The sequence below is a fragment of the Cetorhinus maximus genome, chromosome 15, assembly GCF_964194155.1.
Source record: "Cetorhinus maximus chromosome 15, sCetMax3.hap1.1, whole genome shotgun sequence".
Lineage (NCBI taxonomy): Eukaryota > Metazoa > Chordata > Chondrichthyes > Lamniformes > Cetorhinidae > Cetorhinus > Cetorhinus maximus.
Window position 1 is genome coordinate 83,213,101 of NC_135893.1, and position 14,856 is coordinate 83,227,956.

The window sequence follows — 14,856 nt, forward strand, 5'->3', positions numbered from 1 at the left end:
CTTGAGGGAACCCAACTCACTACATGGTTCCCTCACTCAATCTATTTTATCCTTCTCTCCAGAAAGTGTCCCATGCTACCTGATATAGAGACCTGAACAAGTGAATGTCAGAAAAGTTGAGACTGTTACTTGACCCCTATCAGCACCTCCATTTTCTTCCATTCATCTCACCAGTTGCCATTTTGCTCTGAACCAGAGCTTGTAAAATCTTGGTGTGCAGCTTGATCCTGAGCTGCACCAACACCCCTGCATTACCAAAGCTGCTTTCGACTTCAACGTTACCCACCTCGACTATGATCTTCCTCATTATGCTGCTGAAATTTCACCCGTACCTCCTCATTCTCACTACAACCACATCTTACCTTGGATATCTCCTCTTGCCTTGTGTCCCTTATTTATGCATTTTCTGAGAATAACTTTAATCTGCATGCATGAATCTATTTGTACCTACCCCTTTTGCTTTCTACATATACACATGGCTGGAAACAGCATTACTTACTCTAATGTTATTGTTTTACTGTAATATTTCCATGGCCTTGCTTTGGTGTCCCTTTCTGCCTGATCACATCCTACCAGGAGTTGTATCAATCACATTCTAGCAAAAAACAATTTTCCAAGGTACAGTTGCCATTACAATTTCTCCACATATCCTATTATATATTCCTACAAATTTTAACTTTTACATGGTCATATTCCAACTGCTTCATACCTCCTCTCTTTCCCCCGACCCCCCCAAGCACATCCTGCTGAGTCTCTTGCGTACCCTTGACCTTGGATGTTTGTTCTCCAAGTACTTCACAGCCCAGCCAAGTGGTACATAATGCACAGTTGTATTATGAGCTGAAGTGATAAAACCAAGTTACATCATCCAGAAACCATTGCATGGCCCCAGGCACCAGACACCCCAAACACACAGCAGCTACAAACCTCATGATTTGACACTCTTCCTGTCCTTGGTGTGAGCATTGCCTGCTCTCCTTATTTCCAAGGAAGTGAGTGAGCAAGGGAATCCAGGTCCCACATGAGGCCATCGATGAATGAAGAAGTCCAAGAAAAAGGCTGTAATGGCCTCAGGGTGAGAGTGACATTGCCATTCCTATATAGGGAGCCTGTATTCCCAGACTGGTATAACTGGGGCAGGTTGCTGCTACAGCAGCAGGAGACAGAACTAGAGGAAACAGTAAACTGATCTGTACAAATAGACAGCATCTAGCTTTTTGCCTAATTATTTTGAATGTTGAGATTCGTTACCTTGTGATTGTCACTGACTGCTACTTCTCTCCATAGGTACAAAGGTGCACTAGTTCTACTGCTGACAGAGGTTTTACGTCGGATACAGTTCCGTTATAATCAGGCCCAGCTGGAAGAACTTGATGATGAGACATTGGATGATGACGTAAGTGCATTGATGATGTTGGTGTGGATTAGTCCTGAACTGCTAATGAGAGTGGGAGCACATCTTGTTCAGCAAGTTCTTCTTTCATTGAGCAACCCAGGAGGAAGCAAGACTTGAGACCTGGCAAGTCTCAAGATAAGAAAAATTACATTCTTAATGTCAAATCACATTTTGATCTCTGCAATATAAGTTTGGGGGTGGTGGGGTGTAGGCGATTTTGCCTGAAGTTACGAGATCAAGAATTATGATTGACACAATTTTGCACCAAATCCAAAAACTTTATTGAGAATTTTAAACAAAACGTCTTCAATTAAATCATACAACAATCCTTCAGGTGGTCAATCTGAGATGACAGTAGGTCACTTAGGGAAGTGATCTTTGAGACCGACCTCCTTGGTTCAGGCTTTATTCAGGGAGTTTCTACAAGGCCCGGGTAGCTCACTTGGTAGATGGTGCAATCTTAATCCCAAGGTCATGATTTTGAGTCTCACATTGGGTAATGAATTTTTCCTTAAATATTTTAGTCAAAATATTTTTTTAATTGATTTTTACTAAAATGTGTCCTTAAACTAAATATTAAATCAATTCTCCACATTGGAAGTTGAGAATCTCACTTGCTGAAATTTCTTGATTATAAATCTTCATCATTTACTGAATTGGCAGAAGCGCACTAGATACAGAAAGTTACAATTGGTTAAGGACTGCACAGACTTAAAATTAGGTAACTTAAACTTTATTGTTAGTCTGTGTCAGCCAACTTGTTTTAATGCATGCAGCTGCCACTCTGACACTTAGGCTACAACTGCATATGTGCAGGAAGTGCTTCCTCTAGTGTTACAGGTCAAAAAACTACAGCCCCTCCTTGGTTCACTGGGACTCTTCCCATCGAAATGTATCTTCTGCTGCCTTCCTTTGAATGCTCCTGTCGATATATATCTTCTGTCGTCTTTCTTGAGCCCTGTTGTGTGAAACCTTTTCAGGGGTTTACATATAGAATGCAGTTTTTGAAAGGGCTGTATTTATTTGGTTAAGTTCACATTTTCCAACATTATACACCATCTGCCAAATCTTTGCTGCTCTCTTAACCTATCTATGTTCCTTTGCAAACTCCTTATGTCCTCTTCTCAACTTACTTTCCTACTTATCTTTGTGTCATCGGCGAATTTAGCAACTATACATTTGGTCCCTTCATCCAAATCATTGATATAGATTGTAAATATTTGAGGCTAGAGCATTGATCCCCGTGGCACTCCACTCGTTACTTCCTGCCAACCCGTAAAAAGCCCATTTATGCCTACTGTTTCATGTTAGCTAACCAATCCTCAGACGTTTGTGATGGCTTTAAAGGCAAAATGTCCAGCCCTCAAGGGCTAGTAATGTGGACCAGGCATTGTAGACCACAAGATTCAGCCGGTTAGAGTCCACAGCACACTTGTCATGTGTTGGGTGATTTTTCTAGCCCGGTGAAAACACGGTTTTGCATAAATGACTGAGGCAGTGAGCTTGTCTGTTTCGAAAGATCTGCCCAATAACTCATTGCAACAGACCTCGCCATATCTTTATTTACTCAAACATTAAGGACCTTCAGTTGAGTAACGAAGAAAAAATAGACTTGCATTTATAAAGCGCATTTCATGCTCATCTTTGCCCCAAGTGCTTTTAGCCCAACAAATATATTTCAAGTGTAGTCACTGTTGCAATGTAGGAATTACAGCAGCCTATTTACACATGGAAAGCTCCAGAAACCACAATGAGCCTACTATATAATTAATCTGAGGAGGTTTCAGCATCTTTGCTTCTCTTTGCTTGCAGCAACAGACTGAATGGCAGCGCTATCTGAGACAGAGCTTGGAAGTTGTGGCCAAAGTGATGGAGCTCCTTCCTTCTCATGCATTTTCTACAATCGTAAGTAACAGTTACTGAACAATGTATTAATGAGATCACTTCAGCCTAGTGTTGGGCAGCAGACTAACTGTACTGTCACCAGTCTGCTGCCCCTCCCAACAAAACCCCCATCATCTTGTTGTGCCAGGGAGGCAGTTTAATTTCCTTTCAGTACAAAATTTGTTGCCAGCCAGCCAAGGTTGCATTTTAAGCATTTCCTCCTTTTATTTTGCCTTTCTTAATCCTGCTTTGAATTGTGAATTTAAATTGCATTTTGCACTGCTGCAGTAATAGATTTATTTCATATTCTGACTCATCCAAGGCATTGTAAAAGTTACTGGACGAGTTGAGAAGCTATAATAGTCTGGAAACTAAGCCTTTCAGGTGCGATTTTCAGGATACAGTGTGAATCTGTGCTCAAAGTGTGGGGTATATGGCACTGAGGAATGTAGCAATTTATATTTCAGTGCTATGATCAGCATCAAACACTCACAGGGCATGTACAGCATAGATTAGATACAAGTAAAACTCCTTCAGCCAAACCCTTACAATGTTTCTCAGCCACTACCTTGTGAGAGAGCACCCCTGATGCAAAAATATAGAAATTTGTAATTTTCCCACACCAGATGTAGTTTTGGACTGAGAGCCTTTGTCTACTGGAAAATAAATTGAGGCTGCCCTTGGATTTACTTAACCTAGGCCGATTGAATAAAAGTCTCCACTCTGTTGAATAGTCCTTTGCAGCCTTTCTGGGAAACTTCTGTTTCAGCAGTGTGGGCTAGAATTGAACCAAGGACAGTTGTCTATCACAGTCTCTAACCAATGCCATCCAGATTCTGCAATAACTGCAAAAGACAGTCAGTACTTGCACTAAATGTTTTGAGTGGTTTATAATTGTCATTTGAAGAACTGCTTTCAATCCTTGTTTATTCTTTCTGTTCCTAGTTCCCCATCTTGCAGGATAACCTTGAAGTGTACCTGGGGTTGCAACAATTTGTCGTAACATCTGGACAAGGTAAGGGGTTGGGCGCCTGTTAACAGCTGACAATGTGCAATGTCATTCTGTGACATTGACTACAATAAGCTCAGGTGTTGCAGGATATGACTGCAGATATATTGAGGTATTTAACTTTATAGCTACTGAAGTAAACAGCTGACCTTGTTTTAAGTTGGAGTTAAACTGCCAGATTGGTGCAGTTGCAGGCTTAAAGAGGAAGTTTAACTCAACACATTTGGAGAAACTTATTTTAATATTGCACTGATTCTACTAATGGAAAGGTGGTGACACTGTGCAACCCTTGTTATTGGTGAAGAGACAGCGCCACAGTGTGACACTGATTATATGGGTGAAGATGAGAAGATGAGTACTCCAGTGTGGCATAGCTTGTATGTTACATAAAACAGGGGTTTTGCATCTGAGGCCTCTTCCCATGTTATAAAAATTCCAACTGCTCCCATAAAAGTATTTTTTTCTGCAAAAAAATTAGTTATACAATTAGACATTTTTTTTATTATTTTTGTTTTACTCACTTAATGTGAACCTTGTTTCTGGTGCTGAGCAATATTTCTCAATTCTTGCACCAATTTTCAACCTTAAGGTCATGCACATTCCCTCCTAATTAAAACACATCTTTCTAAGCCTTCAAAAGGGGAAAAGTGATATCCCTGGAGTCATGTTTTATAATCTCACCATAACTTTTACCAGTCAGTTATAATGAATTCTGCCCTGCCTAATCTCAACCAAGCTCTTCCTCACCTTACTGGCACCAGGTGCGGGTCTAGGAAGCTGTCAGATGATTGACAGCCTCATTGTCTGTACCTTCACTGGCTGATTGTACGACAAACCCCATCCAATTGAACCTGTTGAGGCATTAACATCTTTCATCATATGAAATGCCTTTTCATGTTATCACAGAGCAAATGGTGTTCAGAATGCACTGACACTATTTAAGAAGACAAACTCACTCAGACAAACATACGTGCTTCTTCTGGGTAGTAAACAGCTCCTCACACCCTGCTTCCCATTCTCCCAGTTCCTCTGCCTCTGTCGCACCTGTCCCAATGATGCTACCTTCCAAAACTGCATTTCTGACACATCTTCCTTTTTCTTTAACCAGGGGTTCCCCCCCACTGTGGTTGACCAACCATGCCTGACCATCTCCCACACCCCTGCCCTCACCTCTCCCCCTCCCTCACAGAACCATGATAGGGTCCCCCTTGTCCTCACTTTTCACCCCACCAGCCTCTGCATTCAAAGGATCATCCTCTGCCATTTCAGCCAACTCCAGCATGATGCCACTACCAAACACATCATCCCATCACCCCTGTCAGCATTCCGTAGAGACCATTCCCTCTGTGACACCCTGGCCCACTCCTCCCATCACCTCAAACTCCTCATCCTTTCCCACAGCACCTTCCCATGCAGTCACAGGAGGTGCAACAACTGCCCCTTTACCACCTCCCTCACCGTCCAAGGCCCCAAACACTCCTTTCAGGTAAAGCAGCATTTCACTTGCACTCCTTCAATTTGGTCCACTGTATTCTCCGCTTCCAATGTGGTCATCTCTACATTGGGGAGACTAAACGCAAACTGGGTGACCCTTTTGCAGAACACCTTTGCTTGGTCCGCAAACATGACCCAGACCTTCCTGTCGCTTGCCATTTCAGCACACCATCTTGCTCTCATGCCCACATGTCCCATCCTTGGCCTGCTGTGGTGTTCCAGTGAAGCCCAAAGCAAACTGTAGGAACAGCATAAAAACAAAAAGCTAAAAGCTACTGCGGATGCTGGAAATCCAAAACAAAAACAGAATTACCTGGAAAAGCTCAGCAAGTCTGGCAGCATCGGCGGAGAAGAAATCAGTTAACGTTTCGAGCCTTCATGGCCCTTCGGCAGAACTGGAGCCACACTTCACCTTCCAGTTGAGCACTTTACAGCCTTCTGGAATTAACATTTGAGTTCAACAACCTCAGACCATGAACTCTGCCCTCCATCTTTACCCTTTTTAATCCAATTATTTCCCTGTGTTTATTTATTTATTTATTCTTTACCCTTTTCTCTAATCTTCCCTGCTCCCCACACAGAGCCATCTGTCACTTTTTTGGTTTTACTTTCACACAGCACTGGCCTTTGTTCTGCTATTAACTAATTGTGCTATCTTACCATTATGCCACTATCAGCACCTTCAGAATTTAACACTACCATTAACAGTCCCTTTGCCCTGTGTCTGTGACATCTGTCAAATTTTTCCTTAACTCCCACCTATCCCTGACCTTCTATTTTCCTCCATCCATTCCACCCCCTCTTAAAAAAATATAAAATCCATTACATTTCTTCCTCTTTAATTCTGAAGAAGAGTCATATGGACTCGATGTTAACTCTCTCTCCACAGATGCTGCTAGACCTGCTGAGTAATTGCAGCATTTTCTGTTTCTATTTCAGATTTTCAGCATCCACAATATTTTGCTTTTATTTTGGATACATTACACTTGGGCGCTTCTAAATTATTAATATAGATAGTAAGTGCTGAGGCCTCAACACTGATCCTTGCGGCATCCCATTATTAACAGCCTGCCAATGACCTGTTTGTTACTATTGTTTGTTGTCTTTTTACCACTCCTCTATCCATGCTGATATATTACCCCCAACCTCATGACCCCTTGCCTTGTACAACAACCTTTCATACAGCATCTTAATATTTGAAAATCCAAACACTGATTCCCCTTTATGTACTCTCTGGTTACATCCTCAAACATCTCTAATAGATCTGTGAAGCACGATTTCCCTTTAAAGGCATGTTGAATCTGCATAATCATATGACTTTAGTTGCCATTACCAATTCCTTAATAAAGGTTTTCAGCATTTTCCCAATGAGTACTATCAGGCTGATTGGTCTGTATTTCTCTGCATTCTCTCCCTCCTTGCTTGGATAGCAGTGTTACATTTTCTACTTCCAATCCAAAATGACACTGTTCAGAATCTAGGGAATTTTGGAAGATCACAAATCAGAGCATTCACCATCTCTGCAGCCACATCTTTTTGAACCCTGGAGTGCAGGCCTTCGAATACAGGGGTTTTGTTGACTTTTCATCCCATTACTTTCTCCAGCACTTTTTCTATACTAATAATTGCTTGGAATTTTCTCACTCTCTTTAGATCTTTGGTATTTTTGTGCCTTCTACTGTAAAGATAGATACCAAGTATTTGTTTAATGCTTCTGCCATTTCTTTATTCACCATTATAATTTCTCCTGCCTCAGCCTTTAAGGAACCTATATTTGCTTTGGCTCACCTCTTCCTTTTTATATTCCTGTAGAAGCTCTTACAATTTGCTTTCATATTTCTTGAAGTTTATTCTCATATTGTGCATTCTCCTTCTACCAATTTTTTGGTTATCCTTTATTAGTTTCCAAAACTCTTATTGACAATATTATAAGCCTCTTCTATTCATTTAATACTATGCTTAACCTCTTTAGGGTGGGTGGATTAATTTTCCCATGGAGCTTTTCCTCAATGACATTTATTGGGAATTGAGATACTGAGAAGCTAGCAGATCAAGAGGAATCTGTGAATATAGTATATTTGGATTTTCAATCCAAACTAAGAATTAGTAAATATCATGAATGTTATTTATATGGACTTCCAAAAGGCATTTGATAGAATCATAGAATACTTACAACAAGGTCAATCGGACCATTGTGGCTACCCAGTCTAGTCCCATCTTCCTGCCTAGGTCTGTAGCCCTGCAGATCACAACATACATCCAAGTACTTTTTAAATGTGGTGAGAGCTTCTGCCTCTGCCACCGTTCCTGATTGAAAGTTCCAGGCTCTTACCACACTCTGGGTGAAAAAATGTTTCCTCATCTCCCCTCTAATTCTTCTAATTACTTTAAATCTATGCCCTATGGTTTTTGACTTCTCTGCTAAGGTAAATAGGATGTCCTCCATTTACTCTATCAAGGCCCCTCATAATTTTTTTATATACCTCAATTAAATCACCCCTCAGCCTCTTCTGTTCCAAGGAAAATGACACCAACCTGTCCAATCTTTCCTCATAGTTAAAATTTTCCAGTCCTGAACATCCTTGTAAATTCCCTCTGCACCTTCTCCAGTGCAATCACGTCTTTCCTGTAATGTGACCAGGACTTCATACATTACTCAAGCTGTGGTCTAACTTGTGTTATATACAGATCTAGCATAACTTTCCTGCTCTTATAGTCCATGCTGCAGCTAATAAAGGAAGGCATGCCATATACCTCAATGTCCTGCTTTAAGGATCTCTGGACACGCACTCCAAGTTCTCTCTGTTCATCAATGCTACTCAGTATCCTCCCATTTATTGTGTATTCCCTTGCCTTGAATTCAATTTTCCACTTTTCTACCCAACTTACTAGGCCACTATATCTTCCTGCAGTCTATAAAGCTTTCTTCTTGACTGTCAGCCATGCAACTAATTTTTGTATCATCTTTGATCTCCTTTACTATGCCCCCTACATTTAAATCTAATTAATATAAACCACAAAAAACAAGGGACCTAGTACTGAGCCCTGTGGAACCCTGCTGGTAACAGCCTTCCAGTTGCAAAAACATCTGTCAACTATTATCCTTTGCTTCCTGCCACTAAAACAGTTTTGGATACAATTTGCCACTCTCCCTTGATTCCCAAGGACTTTACTTTTTTGAACAACCTGCCATGTGGGATCTTACAAAACTCTTTCTAAAATCCATGTAGACCACATCCACTGCACTGCCCTCATCAACCCTACTGCCGTCACCTCAAAAAAAAAAAGTCCTTCCTAAGAAACGTTTGCTAAAGCTGCGGCGCATAGAATTGAAGGCAAATTATTGACCTGGTTAGGAAATTGGCTGAGCAGCAAGAGACAGTAGGGATAAATGGGCAATTACTCCTAATTGGCAGGCTGTGACTTGTCTTGCGCAAACATCTATGGTGGGCCTCCAACTATTTACGGTATTTTTTAACGATTTAGTTGATGTGATAGAAAGCTATGTATCCAAGTTTGCCACTGAGACAAAGGTAGGTAGCCTTGTAAGCAGTGTAGATAGAAGCTTAACATTACAAAGAAATATTGATAGATTAAACGAATGGGCAAAACTATGGCAAATGGATTTCAATGTAGACAAATGAGTTTATCCAGTTCAGACCTAAAAAGGAAAGAATAGAACACTTTCTAAATGGTGAAAAACTTGAAACAGTGATGGTCCAAAGAGAGTTGTGGGTCCAGATACATCATTAAAATGTCAAGAACAGGTACAGAAAATAATCAAAAAGGCTAACGGAATGCTGGCCTTTTTATCCAGAGGAATAGAATACAAGGGGGTAGAATTCATGCTTCAGCCAAACAGCCCTAGTTGGTTCACACCTGGAGCACTGGGCTGTTCTGAGCACCACACCCAAGGAAAGAGGGTCTTGGAGGGAGCGTGATGTAGATTTACTAGAATGATATCTGGATTCCAAGAGTTAAATTACAAGGTGAGATTACACAAACTAGGGTTGTATTTCTTAGAATTTAGAAAGGTGAATGGCTTGATGGAAGTTTTCAAGATATTACGGGGAACAGATAGGGTAGAGAAAGAAAAACTAATTCTACTACCAAAGTTTGGAACTCTCTTCTGCAAAAAGTCATTGATAATAGATCAATTGTAAATTTTAAATCTGGGATTGATGGATTTTTGTTAACCAGTGATAATGGATATGAGGCAAAGGTGGGTTATATGGTGATAGGTCACCACTGAATGGCAGAACAGGCTTGAGGGGCTAAATAGCCTTCTGCTCCTATGTTCCTCCTACTTTAAACGTTTGCACTGTGATAGGTATGCCTCAGTTGCCATTACATGCTGATGCATTGTGTTCTTCAGTTCACAGATTAAACATTACAGCAGAAAATGACTGTCGACGTTTGCATTGTTCTTTACGTGACCTCAGCTCACTACTTCAGACTAGTGGTCGTCTTGCTGAGTATTTTATCGGGGATGTGTTTGCAGCCAGGTTTAATGATGCGCTCAGAGTAGTGGAAAGGTAAGGCCCTGTTCTTTTAACACTAATTTTGTGACTGAATGCAGCTGATCCCAGCTTTGGGGCGGAGAGGGGGGTGGGTGCTATCTCTGTTAACCCTTGTTAACCGCATGGGAACGCCAGGGGCAGCAAGTGTATCTGCTCAGCAGCAAGAATTCAACTCGCCATCGTATATTCTGCTTATCTTAGAGAGATCGTTGTGTGTATCAGTTTTAATTTGTTCTGTTGCTCAGTGCTGGCCAAATTAGTAACTCTATTGACTTTTTGCTGTTCAGCTTTCAACTCGCTCAAAAAATGTTATTATTTTTGCTGCTTCAAAATCCTGTTTGAGAATAAAATCACAGTAACTGCATTTATATTAATAGCCTGTGTTGGGATGAGCTTAAATTTCTTTCTTCCTATCTCAAGTCTGAATGTTTAATCTATGAAATTGTTGTTTACAGTCCCATAGCCAATCTGAAGTTCATTTTCACTGTTGAATTATCCACTCTGCGCAGAGTGCTATAGATAAAAGTGCAGCTTATGTAAATGTCTGAGAGCTTTCTTAGAGCAACCCTCATGCCTAGTGGGTCAAGGCAGTGTGGTATAATGCTAACCCATAGACACCAAAAGATGCTGAGATGTCGTCCAGTCTGCGCTGTTGGCAGATTTGAGTCAGGGCACTACAATTGTCTTCAGTCCCCATCAGGTAAGGAAGAGAAAGTTTGCCAGGCTTTTGCTCACTTTCCAATCAGTGTGTGTGTGAGTATGTGTGTGTATATAGCATGGCTGCCCATTGAAGACAGGGTAGCTCTCACTGTCTGACTTGTGAAGAATGTTCACTGGGTTCAGCTACTGGATTCTCCACACCACGCTTTATCCCAGAATCTCTTCCAGGATTGCTTTGCTCCTACAGGTGTTACCTGCAATCTCCATGCTGCCTCCAGAATAGGAGGAGGCCATTCATTTTCTTGAGCCTATTCCTCCATTGAGTTCGATCATGGCTAACCTGTATCTTAAGTCCACGCACTCACCTTGGCTTCCTGAACTTCTATATCCTAACCTATCAATCCCTGATTTGACCTAGCATCTACTGCTTTTTATGGGGTAGAGTTCCACACTTATACCTTTTATGTGAAGAATTGTTTCTTAACTTCTGAATTACCACCTTTTTAAAGTTGTTCCCTTGCCCTGGATTCCTACCACCAGCAGAAATGTTTCTCTCTATCTACCCTATCAATTCCTTTCAAGGCCTTAAAAACCTCAATCAAATCCCTTAATTTTCTATATTCCAAGAATACAAGTCTAGTTTATATTCAGGAACTTGTCTTGGGAATCGCCCAAACTTTTGCATGTAAACCTACACCCACTTGGAACCCTTTCTGAGAGATTTGTATGCATGTGTTTCTGATCACAGTCCTGCTGATTTGCTTCTGATATGTATGTGTTGCTGTGTCCTAGGCTAGTTGAAGTGACGCTGTATGGATCCCAGATAAAACTGTATGATATGGAAACAGCAGTGCCGTCTGTACTGAAGCCAGATCTGATTGATGTGTGAGTACAGTGTTGATTCTGTGTACCAAATCTGTTTTGTACATTGATATTGAGAGCTGGATGAAACGGGACGGACGCTCTTCCTTCGGTCAGACCTGGTGCATTAACAAGGAGGAGCTGATATAAGCTGTCTGTCATCACTCACTGTCCTATACCAATTGCAGTGAGTGTGCCTGACTGATCAGGAGTGAGATTGTATTACGTGAGGAGGACTCCTTTGTACCTAAAGTTCTCATAATTGGGACAAGAATAAAAATGTAAAATGATTGACCAGTACTGCGATTATTACCTCCGTAGAATTTTTTATATTTGGGGCCTGACTTTAAACCATCACTTGTCTAAATTCCAAAGAGCACCATCCTCAATGTGGACAGATTTGCCTGTCTCAAGAAGCAAATTAAATTTGTTTAAATTGGACCAAATGCAAGATGGAAATCTTTGGACACTTCTGTGTGGATATTGTTGTAGATCAGCTTACTTCATTCCTGTTGTGAGGGTGTTCACCTGTGGGAGAATGTCTAACCATCCAAGCATGTATGCACTTCTACCACCTAGGGAATGCAATAGATGGCTTTGGGAGAGTGGATGCTACAGATTTCTCTTCAAATCAATGTGAATGATGTGAGCTGTAAATTATAAAGAAAAAGACTCGCATTTATATAACGCCACTCTCAATCTTCGGAGATCTCAAGCTGCTGAATATTTCCAGAATTTACTGTTTTTATTTAAAGTTTCCAACATCTATGGTATTTTGTTTTTGTATGGAGATGTTGGTATTGGAACTGGGACATGCTGGAGACTTGCCAGGTGGTCATTTTTCAGTCTCTAGCAGAAAGCTGAAGCCAGGCATCTCCCCACAGGGAGGGAAACTGGAGAGCTTTTTCTGAAGCTGTGCTCATTCACTATCTGGTTATGAAGCACAATGGTAAGGGGTTGGGCTGCAGAATGCCTCAGACTGGGAATTGGTGGGTGATACTGGGCAGCCTGGGAAAAAGAGCAGGGCAGAACTTTCAAGCTTGGGATGATTCAGCTCCATGAGCTAGCTTCACCCTGGGACTACTTATTGGTTCCGGATCTCAAGCTGAGACTTGAGACTGCAGCCAGAATCATAGGTACAGCACAGAAGGGAGGCCATTCGGCCCATTGAGCCTGCACCGGCTCTCTGACAGAGCAGTTGATCCGGAGTTTGGGAGTGTTGGACTTGCTTCGTAAAGTATCTGGCCAGTGAAAACCAATTGATGTCCAACTTTCATAAACTTACTAAATGTTCATGTTGACTTTTTTTTAAAACCTTGTCTTTCAGTCATGCTCAGTCTCTGGCAGCACTGCAGGCTTATTCCCACTGGCTCGCTCAGTTTTATAGTGAAGTTCAACGTCAAAACCCCGAGCGGTTTGTATCTCTCATTTCCACTGCCATGGAGGCCACTGCTCCCCTCATCAGCTCAAAGGTACGTTGACATCATCTCAGAGAAGTGAAATGATTGTTTACAGAATTCTTATGGCACAGAAGGAGGTCACTTGGCTCATTGTGTCTGCACCAGCTCTCCAAATGAGGAACTCACCAGCTCTCCGAGCAACTCACCTGGTGCCATTCCCCTGCCTTCTCCCCATAACCCTGCACATTCTTCCTTTTCAGATAAGTCAGTTCCCTCGAATGCTTCAGTTGAACCTGCTTCTACAGCATTCTCAGGCATTGCATTCCGAACCCTAACCACTTGCCGTGTAAAAGAAAGTTTCTCCTAATATCACTTTTACTTCTTTTACTAATTACTTTAAATCTGTGCCCTCTCGTTCTCAATCCTTTCATAAGTGGGAACAGTTTCTTCCTATCTATTCTGTCAAGACCCCACATGATTTTGAATACCTCTATCAAATGTCCTCTCAACCTTCTTTTCCAAGAAAAACAGTCCTAACTTCTCCAATCTGCCTTCATACCTGAAGTTCCTCATCCCTGGAACCATTCTCCTGAACCTTTTCTGCTCCCTCTAATGCTTTCACATCCTTCCTAAAGTGCAGCGCCCAGAGCTGGGCACACTACTCCAGCTGAGGCCAAATTAGTGACTTATAAAAATTCAACATACCCTCCTTGCTCTTATACCCAATGCCTCTATTAATAAAACCAGGATTCTGTATGCTTTAACTGCTCTCAACCTGTCCTGCCACCTTCAGTGATTTATGCACGTATACACCCAGGTTCCTCTGCTCCTGCACCCCCTTTGAAATTGTACCCTTTGTTTTATGTTGTGTCTCCATGTTCTTAACAAAATGAATCGCTTCACATTTCTCTGCATTGAACTTCATCTGCAACCTATTTCCCCTTTACACCAACTTGTCTATGTCCCTTTTGAAGTTCCACACATCTCCTCACAGTTCACAATGCTTTCAAGTTTTGTATCATCTGCAAACTTTGAAATTGTGCTCTGTATACCAAGGTCTAGGTCATTTAATATTTATCAGGAAAAGTGAGGGTTCCAACACTGACCCCTGTGGGGGTGGTGGGGGGAACCCCACTACAAACCTTTCTCCAACACGAAATACGTCCACTTACCACTACTGTTTCCTGTCGCTCAGTCAATTCTGTACCCATGTTGCTACTGTCCCTTTTATTCCATGAATGTTTAGAAACATGCCATCTCTCACTTGCTGAAATCCCTGCTCAGTTTGGATGCATACAGCCAATTCTTGGGGCTTCTGCATGCTGTATGGAAGATCAGACCCTGGAACATCACTAGCTGGCCTTCCAATGTGTTCTGTGAGCATCAGCCCGCTCTGCAAACACCTAACCATCTTATGAAGTGCTGGGGAATTACATGACCTCATTCTGTTGTGAAACTAGTGAATTCTGAAGCTCCTGTAGATGTTGTAAATTGTCAGTGTTTGGAGTCTGCTCATCAACCTGGTTCATTGCTAGTTTAACCTCCTGAGTGTACTGCTTTCTCCATTTCTCATCTGTATTATTTTCAGTGATGAGGGTATGCTTAATTTCTGCTTGGGCGGGGGGAATGTTG

At 41.6% G+C, this 14,856-nt stretch overlaps 1 protein-coding gene across 1 annotated transcript in view; it reads left to right on the plus strand.

Annotated features, from left to right (window-relative positions):
- xpo6 (exportin 6) overlaps window positions 1-14,856 on the plus strand; it is a 122,173-nt gene that overhangs the window by 82,387 nt on the left and 24,930 nt on the right. Inside the window, exons 10-15 of the mRNA XM_078558752.1 lie at window positions 1,288-1,396; window positions 3,209-3,301; window positions 4,226-4,295; window positions 10,159-10,318; window positions 11,756-11,848; window positions 13,152-13,296. Coding sequence (XP_078414878.1) covers window positions 1,288-1,396; window positions 3,209-3,301; window positions 4,226-4,295; window positions 10,159-10,318; window positions 11,756-11,848; window positions 13,152-13,296 — 670 coding nt within the window. The remainder of the gene's footprint in view (window positions 1-1,287; window positions 1,397-3,208; window positions 3,302-4,225; window positions 4,296-10,158; window positions 10,319-11,755; window positions 11,849-13,151; window positions 13,297-14,856) is intronic.